Below are 24,181 nucleotides of genomic sequence, written 5' to 3' on the forward strand. Positions count from 1 at the left end.
TCTCAGAATCTTGGACAGACCTTCCGGGAGGCTGTCGTTGTCCTATCCTCCTAAGCACCAGGAAGAAGGCCTGTGTGTGTCACTGCAAGCCTAAGCCTGACTCCCAAGGATGAGGCCGTTCTTGCTGTGGATTTGATGGGCAGTTAGAGCAGCCGCATTTTTTCCTTCCTGACTGCAGGGCAGCAACTAAAGGGACATTGAAATGGATTGGTAGTGCTACTAAGGCATGCGTCCAGGGCTTAAACACATTCATTTGGAATAAAGCTCGAAACGCAGCCCTCTCTCTCTCTCTCTCTCTCTCTCTCTCTCTCTCTCTCTCTCTCTCTCTCTCTCTCTCTTTTTGGCATGGATTTCTGGAGCCTGTTGCCGCTCATCAGAGAAGCACTATTCTTTTTTGGCAATAGATTTTTCAACTTACCCCTGGCTGAGAAAGGCTGCTGGTTCTTGTAAATTGTCAGGGAAGACCCTTTGAGCTGGACTGAGAAGAAATTCATGTGAAGATTTGGGGGTTTTTCCGTGTATTATTCGAGGAATTGCACCGCCATAGACACACGTCATGGCTGCTCTGTTGATCTGAACAAGAAAAGCAAACCACAGGAAACTGACAGTTGTTTTTCTTCTTCTTTAAAAAAAAATATTTATCTGCTGAGGAAGAGTCCCCTCGTTTTCTTCCTACTTAAAAAAAAAAATCTTGCTATTTTCCAAAGCAGGATTCATCAGGATTCGCCTGAAGACTTCTGAAAAAGCCTTCGTCACATTTTAACGCATCTCTGTCAGACACTTCTGAGGCTCACCCACAGGAGCTGGCCAAGGGAAGAACAAACCTTAACATGAAATAATGGGTTTTGGAAAGTTCAAGAGATCATTTGAAGGAAGTGGATTTACCTTTGGCACAGATGCAGGATGGAAGGGGGTAGGTGAAAAAGCAAAGATTGGAAGGAATTATCTGCGAAGGTAGAAAAAGGAAAATTGAGAACTGATTGGCTGTAGTTGCTGTCAGCGGGTGGATGTCGTTTTCTTCTCTCTCTCTTTTTGCTACAGGAAGTGATTTGCGGAGCTCACCGAGCCTTTGTTGAGAAGGGTCTCGTCAAAGTGAGTCACGCTTTTGCTGGGAGCAGCCCCGTGCAGCTGGGCGCTCCATCAGCGGCAAGTATGACTTTTGCAAGGCAAGCGTTCCACCCCAACCCGCTGTCTCCCGGGCCCGCGTTGCGTGGCGGCCGCTCTGCTGCTTTGTAACGGTGTAAGGGCTCGGTCGTCGGCCTCGGCTGTCTCTCTCTGGAAAGGCTGACCTGGGACCTCAGCTCCTTGTCCCGCTCCGGGGCCCGCGGTTCGTGTGCTATGCGCGGCAGTCCGCGCCGGGGCCGGCACCAGCAGCGCCCAGGCGGATGCGGCGAGCCCACGGAGGGGCATGCTTCCACGCACCAAGTACAACCGCTTCAGGAATGACTCGGTGACATCGGTCGATGACCTTCTCCACAGCCTGTCGGTGAGCGGCAGCGGCAGCAAGGTCTCGGCGGAGCCCGCGGCGACCCCATACTTGGTGTCGGGCGAGGCGCTGCGCAAGGCGCCGGACGATGGGCCCGGCAGCCTGGGCCACCTGCTCCACAAGGTGTCCCACCTGAAACTCTCCAGCTCCGGCCTGCGGGGCCTGTCGTCGGCCGCCCGGGAGCGGGCTGGAGCTCGGCTCTCGGGCAGCTGCAGCGCGCCCAGCCTGGCGGCCCCGGACGGTGGCAGCGCGACCCCCGGGTCCCGCGCCCCCGCCGCCAGCATGAGCGCCACCAGGAAGAGCCGGGCCGCCGACGAACCGCTACCTAGGCCCCCGCGGGGCACACCGCACGCCAACGACCAGGTGCTGGGGCCGGGAGTCACCTATGTGGTCAAGGTTGGTAACTTGGACACACAGCTGGGCAAGGGTCTTGCGGCCCCGGTGCGTGCGCCGCGGGGGGCGGGGGGTTAGGCGGAAGCTAGGGCAGCTGGGGACAGGTGTCCTTCTCTGAAGCCTCAGGGTGCCGGTAACACAGACGACAGTTGGGTGTATGGAAATGCCCCCTCCTTAGCCATCTTCTTGCTTGACAGGGCAAGGAGTGAACTACAAATGCGCCTTGCCTTTCGCAAGTAGGTGGGGGAAAAGGCTGAACTGTCTGGCCACCTTGTATGGGGCCTGCTTCCCCCAGGGCACTATTGTTGAGGCATACTTCGGCCTCCTGTCTTCATCAGATGTCTCTCTCTCTCCCACTAGACGTCCATGCCTGACATCATGGTCTGGCCTACCAGAGGTACACTTGTCAGACCTGGCAGCCAGCCCTATCTCAGGATGAGCCACTTGCCCTAGTGCCGTAACTTCTGTGGCCTCCCCTAGTGGCAGGGTGGGCCATGGTTCTCCTTGAGCTTCTGGAGGGCAGGGCAGGTGCTGCCTTGCTTCCTGTAGGATGGTCTTTAGTGTCCTACCCAGAAAGAGTTTCTCTGGTCTTGAGCTGTTTTGGTTTATAGCCGTGAAAGGAGTATTTGGAGTGGAAATCAGCTTGTGGCTCTTGGACCCACAGGCAGGAAAGAAGTTTTTCTTGCAACACAAAGAACGATAATAATTTAAAAAAAAATCACAACCTAAATGGTAGACTCCCATCAGTTCGCAAACCTGCCCTGGTGTTTAAGGTACTCAGACCGGGTCATCTGCCAGATGCTCATTTCTTCCAGCCAGACCAGCGGCAGCAGCCACAGGCAGGCTTCCATGGTCCAGATGCGGGCCAGGAGAGAGTCCATGGGCTTGTCTCAGCCGTGCTACCCCGGCATTGCTCTTTTGTTGAACCCGAAACTCTTCTCAGCCACCAGTATTAACAAACCTGTAGGAAAGACTGTGTGGTCTATAAGCACTGGCTGCAGATCCAACTTAAAAATCCCAGAGGGCACATCCTCAGGTAAAATGCAGTATCGTGATAGTTTGGAACCAAATTCCCAAAAGGAGCTCACCTCCTCTAGTCTGCATTTTAATTTGTCCTCTCAGCTACTAAACGTAGATCATATTCTATCACCATATTTTCACAGATTGGCATAAAATATATACACATTTGGTTGAGTTTATCTTAGAAAAGGATGAATATAGCTTATTTAAATTATATGTCCAGGGGCCTAAGAGCAAAACCAACCAGCCAAGCAAACAAAAACCAACCCTGACAACCTTGGGATTAAACTGTGACTGGAATATAGTCATTATTTCTCCTGGTCTCATAATTGCATCTTTTTGTTAAGCATTTAAAATAAGCAAATACGATTGGGTAAATTTGTTGGTGTGTATCAGGTAAGAATGCAGAGGGTCGCTTTCAAAACTGAGGGACAGTTCTCAAACTTGTGCTTTAAAAGAACCACTTCCCTTGGTGTCAGCTGTATCAACCCCCAAGCAGTAGGTCAATGAATCTGGAATTTGAGTATTTCATCCAGACAAATTAAAATGGTGTTTAGTTGGAAAAATAACTTTAATGAAGACTGTTTGCTCTTGTCAGGGCCAAATGACAGACAGCCTGCTCGGCCTGGTCTCTTTCTGTGGCAACAGTCTTGAGTTATCCCAGCCTCAGCAGCCATACATCTAGGGCCAGAAAGCTGATTGAGTCTACTCAGAGGCTACAAGTGTCTCCAGTGAGAGGATGCAGCACTGGCATCCAAGTGCATAAATGGCACCAGTCGATAGCGACCTGCAACACTCTCCATTGGCCCCACTGTTTGTCACTATCTGTGAATAGAAAAAAGGTCAGTCATCCTCTGACCCCAGACAGGGTCTTGGCTGTCTTTGAACTTACTATATAGTCAATGATGACCTTGGTCTTCTGATCCTCCCATCTCTGCCTCTGTGTGGAGAGGGCAGGTGTGTACAGCCTAGCCTGGTCCATGGAGATCCCCTGGTGCTGGGGATTAAATATTGGGGCTTCCAGCATTCTCAGTAAGTGCTCTGTGGACGCAGCCTCAACTCGACCCTGCTGTTAAATAAGGGCATGGGGCTAATGCACTCCAGAGGTTTCAGGTTTAGGCTACTTTCAGACAGGCCTCAGTGGCAACACTACTTTGTCCCTCTAAGTATTCAAGCCACTTGTTTAATTGTGGTAACATGAAAGAGAAAGAACAAGAAACCATAGCCTGGATAGGATGAAAACCCTAACCACAAAGGGCCACGAATACCATCCTTATCTGTCTATCTAAAGCGCGCTTTCTGTTTGGATGTAACAGTTGGCTGGAGATGACAGGGGATAGAGGAGTTTGGTCTTGAGGCTGCTCACCTGGGTTGTGAGTGTGGCTGGCATGCACATCTCTCAGGTGGATCCCTTTTTCTCTTTCCTGGTTCCAGTCAGGGAGACTTTAGGAAGGAAAGCTAGTCCGAGGTTGGCCCCCCTGCAGAGCTTCTGCAGGCAAGCAGGTCTCAGGTCTGGTTTTGGAATGGTTTGGTGGAGGCTGAGACTACAGTTGTGGGCTGTGAGACTGTGGTCTGGACCAGGCCAGCCTTTCGGCTTTACCATGGTCCTCACAAGAGATCTTAAAAGGTTGAGAGGAGTTGATGTGCTGACGAGTGACCACAGTCAGGGCAGGCTCAGGTGCTAACAGCCAAAATAAGATCAAATCGAGGAACAAAGGCATGAGATCCCTGCGCGGAGCTGTGCATGCCCTGGTTGCCACCCAGGGAGCTGGCAGAGTGCTGTTCATAGATCTTCCTGATAGCTCTATTCCAGTTTGTGGGCACCACCCCTTGGCTGGGATGACAATGACAAGCTATCCCTGGAAATTTCTCCCCCTAGTGTTTGGGCACTGTACCCAGGACCACACACATGCTCAGCTAGAATTCCACCACTGAACCCCCCAGGACTAGTGGGGGTTTTGTTTCCTGGTATTTGGAGGCTGACTTTCTTCTGAAACAAACCCTTAAAAAAACTCTTTTGTTTGTTTGGTTTTTGAGACATGGTTTCTCTGTGTAGCCTTGGCTGTCTTGATCTTGCTTTATAGACCAGGCTGGCCTCAAACTCACAGAGATCCGCCTGCCTCTGCCTCTGCCTCCCTGAGTGCTGGGATTACAGGCATGTGCCACCACACCCTGCTTAATAAACTCTTCTAAAATAATTTTATTTCTCTGATTTATGAGTCTGGCGACATCTGGAGTTTATGAGTCATCTGTTTTATTCATTCATCTTCTATTTATCTCTATGGATGGTTTTCATAAACTAGATTTATTCTGGAATTTATTCTTAAATTTTGATTTGACTCATCTATAAAGGCATGTTTTTCTTACAGTTCTTTTTTAGTAACTATGAGTAAAGTTCATACAAATAGTCATTGCCAAGTCCTTTTAAGTATGTCCATGATGCCTTAGACAGAAAAATTATTTGAATTTTGTTTTGGTTTTAGATGAGCTAAACTTTGTAAGTTGACATTTTTCTCTTAAAGTTGTTTAATTGTGCAATGTGTAGGTTGCATGAAAATACTGCCTAAACCATTTGAACAATAGCTTTAGAAATCCTAATGACAGTAATGGTTAAGTTCTTAATTTGGTCTGGAAAAGTGTCCTCTCTTATGTGACATAAGTGTTGGTTTGTTACATGAATACGCTTGCCACATATCTATACCTCACCTCACCGCAAATATATATATATGTGTGTGTGTGTGTGTGTGTGTGTGTGTGTGTATGTGCCAATCATGACACATATCACATACAGATATACCTCACACTCTACACACACACACACACACACACACACTGCTTGCACACATGCAACATATCACACATCACATACTCACACACATGTCCCTTTCCACCTCTGCAACCCATAGGTGAACAACCAATGATATTTTGGATTGCAGCAGTTTCATTCTCATTTTTAGAAACGCCCAATTATCTCACATGTTTCATTTGTATTCATGCTTAAAGGACCAAGTCACCCAGAATGATAGGCTATCAGACACTTTGCCCTGCACAAGACAGTCCTCTCCATCCGATTTTACCTTTCCACAGATGCTTAGTTTTGAAAGCATGTATGAGAAATACCCTTTAAGCAAAGCCCTGGCGACAGGGACCTTGACTCATCTTACAAGCTATGCTGAGTGATGGCTTTGGGCTGTAGTGTGTCACAGTTTGGGGCTGACTGGTGAGAGGCAGGGCAGCTCAGTACGGCCTTGAATGGCCAGCTCATCTCTCTGGACCACACTGTCCGGCTTTGGTAGTTATATCCAGGAGGCTGGACTGATAGAAATGTTGACATCATGACTGGGAGGGTTCTGGCTCTAATATCTAACCTAATTGGAAAGATGGGCTTGTGACAAACACTTGTGCCTTCAGAAGTGCACTTGTTTGCGTGGAAGAGGGCTGGACTGCTGTGCCAGGGTAGACACTAGTGCCAGTTGGATGGAACAGAGTGGTACAGATGAGAGAGAAAAGGAGGAGCTAGCATACTCATGAGAACAGATGAGGAAAATGTAGAATCTTCTAATTCATAATGAGATCATTCCTGATATCGGTGAAAGAAACAGTCAGGTGTGCATGCATACTATCTGGAGAGGAGGAGGAACGTTTTTTACCACATAAAATCTCTGATATGTGCTGGGTAAAGAATATCATTCAGCTGGATGTGGTGGCACATGCTTTTAATCCCAGCACTTGGGGAGGCAGAGGCAGTTGGATCTCTGTGAGTTCGAGGCCAGCCTGGTCTACAAAGTGAGTCCAGGACAGCCAAGGCTACACAGAGAAACCCTGTGTTAAAAAAGAATACCATTCAGGTAGGAGACACTGAACATAGGGATTGACCCCTGGCTGGGAGGACACACTGTTGCCCAGAGTGTGTGTGTGTTCCCTAGAATGAGCGTTGACCATGGGAGTGTGTGACTGTACTCTAGGGTAGATAATGACCATGGGGTATGGTTAACTGCATGCAAAGATGGTTGGCATTTGTGCATGTGTGAACTGCTGTACGTGACTTTCAGTGCGCTTGTGGTAATGATTGCTTTCAAGTTGTAATTACTGCTTTCCTGTAGTGGCAAAAAAAAAAAAACTATTCATTTTGTTCTACTGTGATTTCTCATCACCTTTTCCCCACCAAAGCAACAATATCAACAGCTAGTGCCAAGGACTTCAGATGTGCAACTACACTACAGTGTCTTCTGAGATGTGTTCTTGTTTCAAAGAGGGAACCTACACTGCAGAGCCTTCATTCCCTTCTGCCGATTGAGGAGGTAGAAAAGAAGCAAAGCATTCATTCAGAATTATGTTTGAGTGTGTGTGTGTGTGTGAGTGTGCATGTGTGAGTGTGTGAGAGTGTGCACATCCACGTGGGGTATTTTCCTCAGTTCATCTCCACCTTACTTTTGAGAGAAGCTCTCTAACTGAACCTAGAGATCACTGATGCAGTTAGACTGGTGCCCATAAGCCCCAGGCTCTGCCTGCCTGTCTCCCTAGCCTCAGAGATCACAGGTGTACGCTGCCTTGTCTAATTTTTATTTATTTTATTTATTTATTTATTTTATTTTTTAATTAATTTATTCTTGTTACATCTCAATGGTTATCCCATTCCTTGTATCCTCCCATTCTTCTCTCCCTCCCATTTTCCCCTCCCCTATGACTGTTCCTGAGGGGGATTTCCTCCCCCTGTATATGCTCATAGGGTGTCAGGTCTCTTCTTGGTAACCTGCTGTCCTTCCTCTGAGTGCCACCAGGTCTCCCCCTCCAGAGGACATGGTCAAATGTGAGGCACCAGAGTACGTGAGAAAGTCATATCCCACTCTCCACTCTACTGTGGAGAATGTTCTGACCATTGGCTAGATCTGGGTAGGGGTTTAAAGTTTACAGCCTGTATTGTCCTTGGCTGGTGCCTTAGTTTAAGCGGAACCCCTGGGGTCTAATTTTTATTTTAATGTGTGTGCTGGGTCAAATTCAGAAGCTTGCAAGTAAGCACTTCACTATCTGAACATCATCCTAGCCTCCATCCCATGTGGGAAGTTTATTTTGCCTCAGCTTTTCGAAGGCCCTGGAACTTGGCCGTCACCCGGTCCCACTTTCTGCTGGGGTCATTCTGAGACACTCCATCTGCTCAAAGCACACAATTGTTTGGCAGTCAGTATAGAGGTCCCCTACTGTAATTGCCTTTTACTTTGCAGATATTAAAGATTTATACTGCCAGCATCCCAAGTAGAAACATCCTGTTAAAATATATTAAAAATGAAAATAACTGAAATGTGTTGCCTCATCACACTTTCACACTGATGGGGCTGGGTGACCATGTATGGGCGCCTCTGAGACTATTGCATAAAATCTTTCTTTTAAGTAGATTCTCTTAGATATTTAGGGGAAAACTAACATGCAAAGAAGCTATGAGTAGGAGCGTGTGTGTTCACGCACTCATGCATAGAGGCCAGAAGTTAATATCAAGTGTTTTCCTCAATTGCACTCCTCCTTACTTTTTGAGACAGGATTTCTCAATGAACCTGGAGCTTGCCAATTCTGCAAGTCTACAGAAAGCCCCAGGGATTTTCCTGATGCCACCTCCACAGTGAAAGAATTAAGGGTGCATACGCTGTGCTCACTTCTTATGTGGATTCTGCGGGATTGGTCTCCAGTCCTTATGTTTGCATTGCCAGTACTTTGCCAACTGTGTTGTCTCCCCAGTCCAGGGTTCCTAGGCCTGAGTCCTTGGTTCCTGAACATGTTGAGGGTCAGATGGCTAATGGCACCTGGAGCAGGTTGCATGTCCTCCTGGCATCACCACATGAGTGGCAGCAAGTGTAGCGGCAGAATGCATGACATCACATGTGTTAGTGGGACAGGCTCACTCCAGGTACTCAGGACAAATGCATGCTTCTGTGCTAAGGTGTGTGACCACTACAACGGAAACCCATGGTCTTTTCCCTGGAATTTGCAAATATTCATGAAACACTAATTTATAGATATAGCTTCCTCATTTTAAGATTTGCTCTTGTGGGACTTGGAGATGGCTCAGTTGGACAAGTTACTCTCCTTGCAAACATGAAAACCTGAGGTTGACCCAGAACCCACTAAAGCCAGGCATGGTGGCATGTGCTTGTAATCTCCAGTGCTAGGAATGCAGACATTGGTGGATCCCTGAAGCTTGCTGGCCAGGCAGGTTAGCCTTCTTGGTGATTTCCAGGCCAGTGAAAGATCTTGTCTAAAACAAAAATGGATGGTGTCTGAGGAAGGACACCCAAGGTTGAACTTTGGTTTACACACACACACACACACACACACACACACACACACACACACACACACACACACAGAGAGAGAGAGAGAGAGAGAGAGAGAGAGAGAGAGAGAGAGAGAGAGAGGGGATATACTTTTTTATGGAATGTTCAATATAGTTTTTGACAGGTGTTTTGTTTGACTTTGACCCAATTTAAAGTACGCACTACCAGAAAGTGGAATCAGGTGGAGGTGAGCAAGGAGCCCAGATTCTGAGATGTCTACCTCCAACTGCCCATGGCCATCAGAAGAGGGAAGCAGAGTGGCCTTCTCTGCTCGCTGCACTTTCTCCTGAGGCCAGGGCTCTGGGGGCCTGAGCTGGTCTCTGAATGGAAGGACTGCTTTGCTTAAGGACTTCTCTGTATGAGAAAGTGCTGGCAGCTCTCTTGGAAGAACAGAGCTGTGGTTCTTTTTGCTGAAGTCACACCTCCTGTAATGAGCATAACCTTTCCTTTAGAGTGGCGTATTAACTCAGGTGGGAGAAAAAAAAAAAAGAATTCCAAATGTGGACAACAGGGAGAACTGTATTTGCTTATGGATGGGTGCTAGTTATTGGAGCGATGGGAGTGTAAGAGTGGCTACACCAGTGAAGAAAAGGACTCTCCCAGCAAGATTAACTGTTAGTTGTCCCTCAGGAGGGTTGGGGCCTCACGAGCCCTTCTCCATGGTGAAATGTGATGGCCCCATTTAGTGCAGAGCAGCACGGCTGCTGTGAAGTCATGAACGCAGTGGCCATGTCACGTCCAGAAGACAGTGTTCACTGCATTGTCCCCCCAGCTTCTGGTCTTCTCCCTCTTCTGTAATGTTCCATGGGCCTTGGATGGAGTGGTGCAAGTGTCCCATTTAGGGCCAAGAGCTTGGCAGTCATTAATTCTCAAACCTTTAACTAGTTTTGAGTGTCTGCACCAACTGCTGCCCTTGTTTAAAAAAAAATGTTTCTCTGGCCAAGGCTAAGAGTACTACCAATCTATTACTTGAAAGGCAGTTTGACAACATGGCCATTTAGTAAAGCAATAGTAGGTTCCCTGCTAGGGCATATGACCTCTTGAACCATGAGCTTCAGGGTTCCTTAGGAAATGTATGTATGTATGAACATTTGCATATATGTATATATGTGTACATATAGACACATATGTACATACACACACATACACGGATTTATTAAAGTGGCTTACAGACTGTGGTCTGACTAGTCCATCAATGCCTGTCTCCCAAAGGCAAGTCTAAGAATTCAGTAGTTGTTCAGTCCATGGGCTGGATGTCTCAGCTGGTCTGCAGCACACACAGGAATTCTGAAGTAGGCTCTAGTGTCAGTGAAGGAATGAGGGCAAGCAGACAAAGAGCAAGCTCTTCCTTCTTTCTTGTCCTTTATATAGGCTGTGGCCCAGATTTAAGCTAGGTCCTCCCACCTCCAATGGTCCAATCAAGAAAAATCCCTCACAGGCCAGCCCAGCAGCTTGGGCTTTAGCTAATTCCAGATGTTATCAAGTTGATAATCAAGAATAGGTACCACAATCAGGTTTTATAGTACTAGCCTTAATCATCTTCTGGAAACTCTTCAGTGATGATGATTTTGCTATACTGTCCAAGGCCCAGAGATCTGCAACCTCACTAGCCCACTGTTGCTATACGTGTCACAGCTGTGAGGCCATGTCCTGACATGCTACAGCTATGAGGCCATGCTCTGATTCTGTCTCCTCCCCTGTGAGGTACCACACACTCTCTCTTCTATCCTCTCTTCCTCCTCCCCTAACCCTGCAAGCACTAGCTTTTATGCACACACATTCTACTCACTTTCCAGATTGTTTTACACTATCCCCAGGAGAACCATTTTTGATCTCCACATTCTGGGGCCAGTATAGGTCTCTGGCCTTTCCTCTCTTCTCCTGACTTGGCACTGAAAGAACAGGGAGAAACTCTGGTTCATCAGCTTATACCCAACTCCTGGCATAGCCTCCCCCAAAATGGGAGCTTTTAAAGTATCCATTGAACTGGAAAACCAATTTGTACATTGACAGAGCAATATGTGATGGGTAGAAAGGGAAGACTGCTCAAAAACCAATCAAAAAACGAAACAGAAGAGAAGCCAACTGCTGCATGTGGATTTGAACAAGAGAAGTGGTGGGGTAAGGGGCTGGGGAGGTGGATCAATAAGAGTTCTTGCTCTGCAAGCATAAGGACCTGAGTTCAAATCCCCAGCACCCATACAAAGAGCCAGGCATGGATGCCTATATCTATAACATCATCATTGGAAGGGGCAGAGCCTGGTGGATTCCGAGGTCAGCAGCCTAGCTCAAATGGCGAACTTCCAGTCCAGTGAGAGACACTGTCTCAAGGAGATTAAGAGAGTAATAGAGGAAGACATCCAATGTCTGGCTCAGGTCCTCACATTCACAAGCATGGCAGTGTGCACACTCACACACTCATTCGTTGCAATGGCTGATCCTGGTCATCAACTTGACTGGTTCTAGGCTCAACTGAGAGAGAAGCTGCTGGGAAGTCTTGTGAGAGGTTTTCTTGATCAGGTTATTTGAAGTGGGAAGATCCACTCCTAAATGTGAATGATAGCTTTGGCAGCAGCCAGATAGCAGGGGTAGAAGAAGGAAGCATTGCTTCTTGTCTACTTGCCCAGTGTGCAAGTCCATCTACCATACTTCAGCTGCTGCCGCCCCCTTCCTTTACTGATGTCAGAACCCAGCTTCCTTCATCTCCCAGCAGGGAGTGGAGACCAGCAGCACCCCAGGAATGGTTCAGGACTTCAGTGCCAGGTCAGGAGCACTGAAACAGCCTCAGCTGTTTCCTGGCCCAGGCTCATGGCATCGGTGCAGGCACAAGACTGTTATTTCTGACGAACGACATTTCAAATGGTCTTCCTCTGTTCTGCTTCTGTCCTGATTCATGTACTTATCATTACTGCAAACCCTCCTGGGCTTGGGCTAGCAATTGCTTTGGGAGACATTCTTTTCTTAGAGGAAAATGTAATTGTTTCCCAGTGTGCACAGCAACCAGATCCTTGAAGCAAAACGTGCAAGTTCCCCCTCACTGCCCTGCCTGATACTCTCTCTCTCTCTCTCTCTCTCTCTCTCTCTCTCTCTCTCTCTGTCTGCCGATGTGCATGCATGCATGCATGCATGCGTGTGTGTGTAACTGTGTGTGTGTGCATGTCGAGGCCAGAGAGGTTGACTTCCTACTTCTTCCTCTACCGATCTCTCCCTCACTTCCTTTTTCAGAAGCCTCTCTAACTTGCACCTCACTGTTTTAGCCAGGCTGGCTGTCCGTCTTCCCACCACAGCTTCCCCGGTGCTGAGGTTACAGGCATGCAATACCTTTTACCTGGGTGCTGGGACCTCAACTCAGATTCTCATGCTGTGTGGCAGGCACTTTAGCCACTGAGCCATCTCCCCACCCCAGGCTAATTCCTCTCATTGTACTGGCCTCAGAGAAGGTCTGCAGCAGGAGCGGTTCTGCCGTTCTCTGCCAGCCTTTCTCAGAAGCATCTGCCCATGCGCGTGGCACATTTTAGCGACCAGCAATTCTTTCCTGTTCTCACTGTTGTTGCTGGATTTTGTCCACCGTCCTCAGATGAAGGTCACAGTTTCACCCATCCTATGCCGCGTATCTGGCTGTGTTCCAACGTAAGAGGCCACTTGGTAGTCTAGAAACTTTCACAAGTTAGGGAAATTTCCCTAGTTTTCAGTTGAAAACTAAGGTCTGAAGTAGGTCTTGAGTTCCATCCGTGCTCCCCCCAGAATCTAATAAGGTAAAACCCCATATTTTAAAAATCGTTTTCAGCTAATGCGACACACATCATTCATCTTTCTGAAATTCCTGCCTATCTCCCCATCGCCCTAATTAAAACAAAAGCTCTTTATTTTTCCCTTGGTTACAGAATTCAATTAGAATTCCTTATATGAGAACAACATCTCGGTTTGGCTCGGTTGAGCCGGAGCCTTGTCTCCCAGAACTCCACCCACATAGAACAACCTCTTTTCTTATTGTCCCTCTGGGCTGATTCAGACTCTTTCCCTCAGAGCATCTTCGCCTCATCTCATTCCAACATGAGTGATGCCCTGCAAGCTTTCCAGACACAGCTCAAATAAACAACCTTCTCGCTGGCCTCTCACACCAGCATTTGGTGGCTCATTGCCCGAGTCTCTACAGTTCTTAAGTATTTATCCATGGAGCTGTCATTCCAGTCCATATGGAGATTGTACCTAGGGCTTAGCCCAGGGTCCCTGAAAATCCACAGTGAATTAAATTCCCATTTATAAGGAAATGGGAAGCTAGAGAGAACTGCCACAGAATGCTATGAGGCCATGAATTGCGTGTGATATGGCTATGTATTTGTGTTCTTACAGGTACTGGCTCTACTGACACTTTTACCTCAGGCTTCTGGCCTATGCAGCTATGGGAAACACATGTTTGCTGCTTAATACTCTGTAGAGTATTTGTTCTAGCTGCCTGGGCTGGTTATGAGATGCAGGATGCTGTGGATTGTAGGAAAGGGGGTCAGCCAGTTGCCATAGTCTCTTGCTTTGAATACCTGAGACATAAATCAAAGTTAACCTTTGCGCATGATCTGGTGACTTGAGAGCTCAAGCTGGGGTGGCAGAAAGCAGCAGGATGAATAGGCATGTTCAAAAGAGGTGAAATGTGATGCCACCATCCTCCAGAGTGACATCTGTCCTGTGAGAGTGAGGATGTTCTCACTATTGCTATACAGTTCTGGTCCATTCCTGAGTGTCCTGTGACCTGCCACTCCTCCCAGCATCTAATCAGAGTTTCAGAGGGGACAATCCATACTCAATCTATAACACCCATCACTTCCCAAGTCTCTCCCTAGGCAAAGGGTGGGTAATATTCAAGGACAGGAGAACAGAGAGGTCAAAATCTGCTGGTTGAGAGGTTGGTGTAGGGTTTTTCGGGCATTATGAAGGTAACTCAGGGCCTGGAGGGATGGCTGTGGTTCAGAGAGCATACTGCTCTTATAGAGGACTCGAGTTCATTCCTAGCATACTGGGCAGATCGCAACCCTGCCATTTCACCTCCGGGGAATATATGGCCCCGTTCTGGCCTCTATGGGCATCCACACTTACATGCATATACACACAGACATAACTAAAATCTTTTAAAAATAAAATAAAAAAGAAGTAACTCCAAGGGCTAAGGAGATGGTTCAGTGGCCAAAAGTGGTTGCTGTGGGAGCGCAAGGACCCACGTCTGAAACCCAGAACTCACATAAAAAGCTGAGCATGGTCATGGGCACCTGTAACTGCAATGCTGTTGGAGGTGGAGACAGGAGGGCCACTGGGTTTTGCTGGCTGCTGACTTAGCCGTGTCTGTGAACACACACACACACACACACACGCACACGCACACGCACACGCACACGCACACACACACACTCACACACACCCCAAATGAAGATAACTTTAAAGTCTGCTCTTTGAACTCTGCTCTATTTGGTCTCCTCCATCAGTGTTCCTGAGCTGGTGGGCACGCATGCCGAGGCCTGCCCCCATCTTCACAGGGTGCCCCACAGAGAGCAAGCATAATTAGCAGACCCATGGATTCCATTCCCCTTCTTCCTTGCAGCTAGCCGCAGGAGGCTTCCAGTAAGTGACTAGGCTTTAATGAGAGCCTCATGAGACCATTATTAAGTTAAAATGCTACACAGACAGAATGTTTCCCAAACAGAAAGCTAAACTCTCCAATGGGTCCATGTGCACCCACCTCTAATTAAAACACATGGATTCACGAAAAAGAAAAGGGGAGGGGAGTGAGTGGATCAACAAGTTTTTTTTTTTTTTTTTTTTTTTTTTTTTTTTTTTGATGGCTCAATTATGCCTCTCCTGTGGAGAATGTGGTAGGTGGTAAAAATGGTACAGGGTGATTTTCTTAGGAGCTTATTGTGGGAAACAATGATCCCAGCTTTATGTTAAGAGCACTGCAGAGTCAGAACGGTGAAAGCAAGGCGGGTTGCATTACAAACTTGCAAAGTTGGGCATCAGCCCAAAGAAAAGGCAAAAATGGCTGGCATACCCAATTTGGTTCAAGACTGTGGTTTTTATATTCCCCATTTCCTTGCACAGCCTCATAACTTTCTCATTGGCTCAGTTTTTCAGGGAGGTACAATCCACTCAATAGTCTAACACGGTCCACCCCAAACTCCCCATGCTTTTCGGGGCTCAACATTTCCTGTCATTTGTTTGTTTATTTTTGTATTTGGACTTAGTCATGTAGCAGACAGCCTATTACTTTTAAGTTCTAAGATAAACAACAACAACATGCCCAGGCGAGCAGGTGCCAACTGCTAACTAGGGAAGACAGGGGACTCATGCCACCTGCTTACTCATCTGTGATTCATTGATGATCTCTAAACACACCTCATGCTGAAAATGGACTATAATGGTATATATCCTATACTTATAATTCCGTTGAACAAGGTAAATGCCCTGGTTTTAACAAGAAAAAGGTGTGCTGTAACAGGTGTCAATTATTGGTAAGAGGTCTGCAGTGAGCTGGGCGATGAGGAAAGGTCTTTTATTAATCATGCGCCTCTTTGCTATGACCAAACACCTTACAAGAAGCAGCTTAAAGGAAGAAGGTTCATTTTGGCTCACAGTTTGAGGAAATACAGTTCGCAAGGGGTAGGAGAGGCAGAGAAGACATGGTGGCCAGTCTGGCTGGCCACAACACATCTGCCCTCAGGAGGGAGTGGGAGGAAGGAGCCAGGTTATAAAATCTCAAGGTCCACCCTCAGCGATGTGTTGCCTCCAGAGAAGCTCCGCCTCAGAAGGTTCCACAGCCTTCCAAAACAGTGCCATGAGTGGAGGATCTAGTGTTAAAGCACATTTAGGATTCAAAGCACAAGAGCGAGGAGGTGGGATCCATTACCCAGATCTGAGTAGGCGGGCGAGTAGAGGGTACGTGGGACAGAAGAGCCAGGAGGAGGTCTTTAGGGGTGCATGTAGGTGTAGCCTATTCTAGGAGTGTGGAAAGACTCTACCTCAGACTGACTATAGTCAGCAGGATGGTGACTTAGATGGTGGCTGTCCTTTGGCTGTATCATGGGTTGTAACCGCAGAAGAGTTGAAATTCACCTGAGAAGGTTCAGATCGGTGGGTGGCATGCCTCCGCTGGAGTTCCTTCGTGGCCTTGAGCTGAGCGGAGCGCAGTGCTGGCCGTTGTGCCCTGCTCTTGACCCCTTCCTCCGCCGAGCTGACCTTTCCCTCTGGAGCCTGCAAGGACCCAGCTTCTCTGTGATCAGTGACAGTCCTCCAGGAAGCAGTGTGCTGTCCCTTAGCCTTCTCTGAGCTACCCAGCTCCCACTCCTTCTGCAGCCACGGTCCCACTCTGTCTGGGATTCTCTCATCTGTTTGCATCCTGGTCTATAAATTAAAGAAAGCTTGCCCAGAGTGAAGAATGTGCGGGAATTGTAGTCTTGGCCAATGTTGCTATAAATTAAACTTTTTAGAGACCTTTTCTGTCTTTCATTTTTACATTTAAATGCATTTTTTAAAATTGAAAATACTAGATTGTCCTCTCATTTAATACATGCCAGGCATAGTTTCCCTTCTCCCCACTCCTCCTGTTCCCCCACCCCTCACTACCCCAGACCCACTCCCTCTCCATTTTCTCTTCAGAAAAGAACAGTTCTCCAAGAGAGGCCAAACTAGACAAAACAAGATACAGTAAAACAAGGCGAGAGCCCCCATATCAAGGCTGGACAAGGCAACCCAATGGCAGGTTACGAGTCTCCAGAGCAGGCACAGGGCCAGAGATACAGCTGCTTCCACTGTTAGGAGTCCCACAAAATCACCAAGCTGACAGCCATAACATATGGGCAGAAGACTTGGTGCAGCCCTGCGCAGGCCCCATGCTCGAATTTCAGTGTCTGTGAGCACACGTGAGCTCTGCTTAGCTGATTTGGTGGGCTGTGCTCGCCATCCCCTGGGACCCATAAAGTTCCTCCTTCCCCTCTTCTACAGGGGAGGGGAGGGGCCTGATGGAGATCTTCAATTTAGACTCTGTCTGTCTCTGTCTCTGTCTCTGTCTGAATAATGTCTGGCTGTGGTTCTCTGCAGCTGCTTCCAATCTGCTGCCCGAGGAAGCCTCTCTGATGACCACTGGACGTGGTACTGATCCTAAGACTCTAGCCTAGAGTCTTTTCCTGTCTTAAGAATAAATCTGGGTTTTAGTTCTTGAGCCTAATTGACTAAAAGATTGCTTCAGACTTCTCTAAGCCATTACTGCTCTCTTTTTCAAGGACGGTTCTTCATGACTTGTTATAATCTATAGGAGGAATTATATATACATTTCAAAGTCACATTTTTAAAGTTTCGTTTTGTATATATTGTGCTGCATTATTCCTGGGAAGATATGAACAAATGTCCACTCTGCCCAGATAGGGAGCCAGAGCCAGAGTAGAGTAATGGTACCGCTAATATCCACCTTGGGAATCAGTAAGTTTATTGGGGTTACTTCCATGGAAGACTCAAAGGCAGCTGCATTATTGAAAGCCCACCTCTACTATGGGTGATACTCATGAAATCTGGGACCCCTAGAGTTCTCAGTGTGACGTGTGGTAGCCCAGCATGTTGCAGAGTCTCCTGTCTTAAGCAGCCCTTATTGCTTTATAACCTTGGAGAGGGGTGGGTATTGTGGATCTGGTAGGTCAGTGACTTCCTTAGACTTTTGAATTGTTTGCTTTCTGAGCCTTAGTAAGCCTCCCTTTAGACCTTTTGAGTTTCAACAAGGGGATGGATGCTTTAATTCTGAGGAAATGGCTACACAGCAGAATATTAATCGTGCATTTGAATTGAGCATATTGGGTCTACTCATAGCCAACCTCGCCGAGCCCCTTTCCCACCTTTTAAAATTTATTTAATTTATTTATTATTATTTTTTATTACAGTCTTGCTAGGCAGCTAGGCTGGCCTGAAACTTGAGATCCTCTTGCCATAGCCTCCCATGTTCTGGAATTACCGCATAGACTATCACACCCTGTTCAAGTCACAGTTAAAAATAAAAGGCTCAATATAAACCTACCTTCACCTTCAGCCTCCACTCCTAACTGCCTCACAGGGCCCGCCTCACTCATGTGAGTTTCCATCACACTAGTGTGGCTATTTTTCTTCTGTCTTAACTAGCATGATCTTGTGATTTTGTTGTTGTTGTTGTTGTTGAGGTGGCTAGTTTTATTGGTTGGTTTTTCAAATCTTTGACAAATCTTTTTCAAGCCTTGGTTGTGGTATGTAATTTTTTTCAAATACTGTAGATTTCACTTGCCAATATTTTGTTGAAATGTTCATGTTTAATGCCTTGAGAGACACGTGCTGTAGGTTTCCCTTTTATCTCCCTGTAATCAGCGCTTTTTTTTGTCTTGTTTTATTAGCAGAGTACTTTCTCTTTCGTAAAATTAACTGGAAAGCCCTAGCCTACTGTAGATGGCGCCATTTCTAGACTGAAGGTCCTGAACTATCTGCCAACCCTAGATGGGCTGCTGCAGTCTCTGACTAGAAATGTGGACGCGGACAGATAGGGTTTACACCACACCTGCGGCACTTGACTTGCTCTTCCCACTCTTGACTACCTTGTAAAATCCCTCAGATCAACCATAACAGGATTCTAGTTAACTTGGTTAAATAACTGCCCCAGGAGCTATCCTACCACTACTGTGGGGCGTTCGCTTGGTTTGCTGGGTGATGTAATTCCTGGTAATGATTGTCCCTGGCCTTTTGTGTAACAGATGAGGATGATGTGAACCACCATGCCATTGTTGGGAATTGAACTCAGGGCCTCTGGAAGAGGAGACAGGGCTCTTAACCACTGAACCATCTCTCCAGCTCCAGTAGTCACTAATTTTTAATACTCATTCATTGTAAGACCTTTTAGCAAACATAATTGGGGGGATAATCTTCAGTTTGATAAAGATTTCCAAGAATTGTGCAGTTCACATCATCAGACTTTGAAATAGAAGACTGGATGTTTTCTTCTCAGAGCTGAAAGCAAGGCTTGGTATCTGCTCTCAGCATCTTTACTCAAGACAGCACTGAAAGTTTTAGCCACTGTGATAAGGCAATCAAAAGAAAGGCACGGAGGTTGAATGGTAAGAAATAAATGATATGATCATCCAGTAGGAAATTCTTAGAATAAATAAGTTAGTTCAGCAAGGTTATAGGGCAAACCATATGTACAAGAAAGCAAGTATAACTTTTGAAGACTAAAAGTGACATGTAGAAACTGAAATTATCACATACCATTTGTAATCCCACCAGGAAAATAAAATATTTAGATTTTTAACCCACCAAAACATGAATAATGTATTTTTGCTGAGAATTTTAAAATGTTGGTGGAATAAATAAAAGAGGACACAAGGAAATATGTAAGCTTGAGACACATTATGAGACTGAGGAGTAAAGAAGTGACTAGGAACTCTCGCTGCTCTTCCAGAAGACCTGAGCTCAGTTCTTAGAACTGAAATTGGGTGGCTCACACTTGCCCTGTAACTCCAGTTCAAAGGAGCCTAATACTCTCTTCTGGCTTCACTGGGCACCTCCGCTCATGTGCATATCTCCCTCGCCACATAATTAAAAATAAAATAAAAAAATTTTAAATGCAGTTTTTAAATTCTTTTGTAAAATTGAGCAGTAGTTTTAATGTAATTTATATCAAAATTCCCATAAGGACTCATGTAGACACAGTTACTATATTACAAAATATATCTAGAAGCCACAGACCCAAGAATACCCAAGACATCTTAAAATGAAAATAAAGTGGGAGGGATAACTTTGCTGGATGTTATGATCTATTTCAAGTTAGAGGACAGGCAAGATGGCTTAGTGGGTAAGGGCGCTTGCCACTAAGCCTGATGACCTGAGTTCAATCCTTGGACATGATAATTGTTCTCTGACTGATACACATATAATGTGGAGCTTGTGTATGTGTGTGGAAAAAAACTAAAGCTAGATTGTGTGATAAGGCAGGGTCAGGAAACAGAGTAATCAGAAATTGAAAGAAACTCAGTTGATTCTTGATAAAGATGTCAAAGCAATTCAAAGGATGAAGGATAAAAGAGAGCATCTTCAGTGAGTTTCCCAGGAGCCGGTGGAAATCAATAACTAAAAACATAAATTTTGACCTGAGCCTCCTGTCTACACAGAAGTTAATTCAAAATAAACCATAGACTTGGGTAAAAATATTAATGATAAAACTGTAAGAAAAGAAACATTTGAAATTCAGGGTCAGGCAGAGCCCTTTGACTTGGTACCAATGTACAGTCTATAAAAGAAAAAAAATTAAAGACATATTCTGCAGGGATCTGTTACATGGGTGAAAAGACAACATTGAAGTCATAAGCTGTTAAATAACAAATAAAAGAAATAATGAGAAAAAGAATAATACAGAGGGAAATTCCAGTCAGGAAATGAACATAGACATACAAGATATTTCGCCAAAAGGCAGACAAATGCATGAGAACATTAACACCATTAACCAAGGGGCATATGTGAAATTTTGATGACACAGTGGTCCATTGGTCCAGGCCTATGGTGGTTATTTCTAAATGTCTATTTGCCACAGCCTGGAATACCTGGGTTTCAGCTGAGGAATTACTCAGATCCTGTGGGCCCATGAGAATGTCTGTTGGGGATTGTCTTGGGTGCTAATTGACATAGGAGGACCCAGCCCATGTGAACAGGTAGGGATCCTGAATGACACAGGACAGGAGAAAGCTAGTAAGAATAATCTAGCAGGCGGGTAGAAGGTCCATTCTTTTCTCTTCACTGTAGCTGTGGATATAACATAATTGGTTGCTTGAGTTCCTGCCCTGGACCCCTTGAAATGGTAGATTTTTAACCTGGGACTGTAATTCCAGTAAATTCTCCCCCCACCCCTTTAATGATGTGTATGAGAGTATCCCCCACAGACTCTGGTATTTGAATGCTGGATCTCCAGCAGGTGGTGCTGTTTGAGGAGGTTTAGGGAATGTGGTCTTGCTAGAGGAGGTATATCCCTGGGGTCAGCCCAATCCCAGTCGGCTTTCTCTGCTTTGTGCTAGTGTGTGAAGATGTGAGCTCCCAGCGTCCTATTCTTGCTTCCCCGCTTCTTGCTTGCTGCTACGCCTCCCTGCCACATGAACTCTTACCGTTCTGGAACTGTAAGCCCTTCCAAAAACGCTTCTATAAGTTGCCTTGGCCATGACGCTTTATCATAACAACAGAAAAGTGATTAATGCACCCTCTAAGTTGCTTTTGCTCAGAGTCAGACAAGTCGTAATAGAAAGCTGAAACTATAACCCCAGTAGATGTTGGCAAGGTCCTAGGGACTCTATGCTTTGCTACATTGGAAACAGTATAGATATTTAGGGTGACATCGCTGGGCTCCAACATCCTCCAGAATAAGACGGTGTGAGGTTCATCTCAATTGCCAACCTGACAGGATTTAGGGTGGTCGTGGACACAAAACCTCTGAGCATGTCTGTGAAGTGGTTCCTAGATGGGATTAATCGAGGTGGGAAGGTCCACAGTGAATGGTGGTGGCACTTTCTCATGAACTGGTCACCACTCTAGATGTAATAAAAAGGAAAAAGTGACGTGAGTACCATCATGCACCTCTTTGCTGATGTAATGTGACCATCCACCTTCTGCTCCTGCTCTGTGACTTTCCCACCATGCTAGGTGGTATCTTCTTGAACTGTGAACCCAAATAAACTCTTGCTCTCTCAGGTTGCTTCTTGTCAGGTATTTGGCTACAGAAAGGAGACAAGTAGCTAATATAAGGAGCATGGAAAAAATAGATATATTCCTTAGACATCTCTTCCTGAGTTGTAAGGTCATATGTAGAGGCTTATGACTTTGACCATCCCTTCCAGGAACTAAGCGTTGGCTTAGGTCCAGTCTGGGCTGTCTCATGAGATTATTAGATGTCAGCTTGCCTGAGGCTGGGGGAGCCATTTTATTTTTATTTTTAATTATGTGTTTGAAGTGTGTGTGTGTGTGTGTGTGTGTGTGTTTGCCCGCATGTGTGCTCATGTGAGCGCATTTGAGTGTGGGTGCCCACAGAGGCCAGAAAAGGGTACCGCCCCGCAGAAGTAGATCCCCTAGAACAGGAGTTCCAGGTGGTTATGAACCACCTAGTGTGGGCACTGGACTGAACTTGGGTCCCCTGGAAGAGCAGCAATCACTCTTAACCACTCAGCCGTCCCTCTAGTCCTGGAAGATCCACTTACACTAGCATTCACAGGGCAGCTCACAGTGGCTCCAGCCGCACACAGGAAGTCTCCCGAGGGGCTCTTTTGCCATCAAAGCAGTGATATCTTTTGTGGCTAACCCCTGGAAACTACATGTTATTTCCATTATTTTCTGTTAGTCATGTGGATCAGTCAGGGAGAGGAATCTGTAAGAGCAGGAGTGCCAGGAAACCTCAGACACATACGTGCTGTCACAGGCTGTATGCTGGGAAGGACCAAAAGATTCTGATTAATAATAACATGTCCAGTGAGTGGAGAAGACTGAATGCAGAGCTTTATCAAAGTGGAGTGTGGGCTGCCTGAACCGGGTTGAATATGCTGTGCAGTTACAGCAGACAAGCCCCATTCAGATGCCAGGTCAAGCTAACCAGGGCCAGCTGCCAAGCAAGAGGGACTAGGTAGTGTGGGTGCACATGTGAGCTGGGGGGATGAGCAGGTAGATGGAGGGTTTGGAAGCCTCATGTGGTTCAGGGTCCATACTGGGCCAGAGTCAGCAGCTTGTGTCTCTTTCCCAATGTGGCTATCTGTCGTGGCTCTGCTGGACTCAGCAGTGATTTGGGCACAGTGGCTGGTGGCAGCAAGTCCACTTTAATATCTCCAGAGCAGAGGAGAGTCACTGAGCAGTTGCATGAGGTCTGGGTGTAAGGTGGGGTTTTTATTTGTTTGTTTGTTTGTTGGTTGGTTGGTTGGTTTTTTAAAAGCATGAATTGGGGCAAGTGGTCACAGACCAAACTGAGGATACTGTGGATCAGTACTGAGGATCAGTACTGTGGCCCTCTGGAGATAACTGGCTCTGTCCTCTATCATCCCACCAGGTCCTGTGTGAATGGTTGCTCCTTAGGAGCAAGACAAGAGACTCAAAGCTGAGACCCAAGGGCCACACCTCAGGGTACAACATAAGCCAGGCTTCAGGATGAGTCAGAGACAGTGTCCTAGGGAATCAGTATTAAGTGAGTGGTCTCTGGCTAAGAGGCCCATAACAAAGACACAGCAAGCTGTTGCCTCTGACCAGAGAGAACTAAGGTACTGGCTGGGGCCTCTCCTCAGCTGTGGAGAGCAGCCGAACTGGTTATATTGGGACCATCCCAGTCGGCAGTCATACTCAGCAAGAATGGAGAAACTAAGCATTTAGGACGACAGAGAACGGAGTTTCTAATACTAAGAAGCCAGGATGGTGCACTCGTGAGGTCTAGGGTGGCAGATGGAAGCTCCTAGAACAGACCTGGCTGCTTAGAACAAAAGCAGCCGCTTAGCTCTCCTCGCTCCTCTCGCTAGGGCGGCCTCGGCTAGGCACCAGGATGCATTTTGGAACCTTGCGCACTCCTCCTGCCTTTGACTTTGGAGAGCAGGTGCTCATTGCATTGACTTTCAGGTGACACACAGCAGAGCAGTGCACTCTTACCCACAGCCAGTCATACTTCCTCCTGTGACTCAGCTTCCTCGCTGGATGAGACGGTGACACATGGCACCGTTAGCTTTCTCAGAGGCTTCCAGATCTTCTCAGGAAAGCCTGGTTAGGGTTTCAGTCGCTGTGATGAACCACCACGACCAAAGCAAGCTGGGCAGGAAAGGGGTTATTTGGCTTACACTTCCACATCACTGTTCATCATCAAAGGAAGTCAGGCCAGGATCTCATGCAGTCCAGGAACCTGGAGGCAGGAAGGAGCTGACTCAGAGGCCATGGATGGGTACCGCTTACTGGCGTGTTC

General features: G+C 46.6%; 1 protein-coding gene across 1 annotated transcript in view; it reads left to right on the forward strand.

Moving 5' to 3' along the window:
• Positions 1–298: 298 nt before the first annotated feature.
• The window catches only part of SHC3 (SHC adaptor protein 3), a 131,649-nt gene continuing 107,766 nt past the window's right edge, over positions 299–24,181 (forward strand). The window contains exon 1 of the mRNA XM_084796936.1: positions 299–1,882. Within this exon, the coding sequence (XP_084653062.1) occupies positions 1,409–1,882 (474 nt within the window). The 5' untranslated portion in view covers positions 299–1,408. The remainder of the gene's footprint in view (positions 1,883–24,181) is intronic.

Source organism: Acomys minous (assembly GCF_964271855.1).
Source record: "Acomys minous genome assembly, chromosome: 9".
Classification (NCBI taxonomy): domain Eukaryota; kingdom Metazoa; phylum Chordata; class Mammalia; order Rodentia; family Muridae; genus Acomys; species Acomys minous.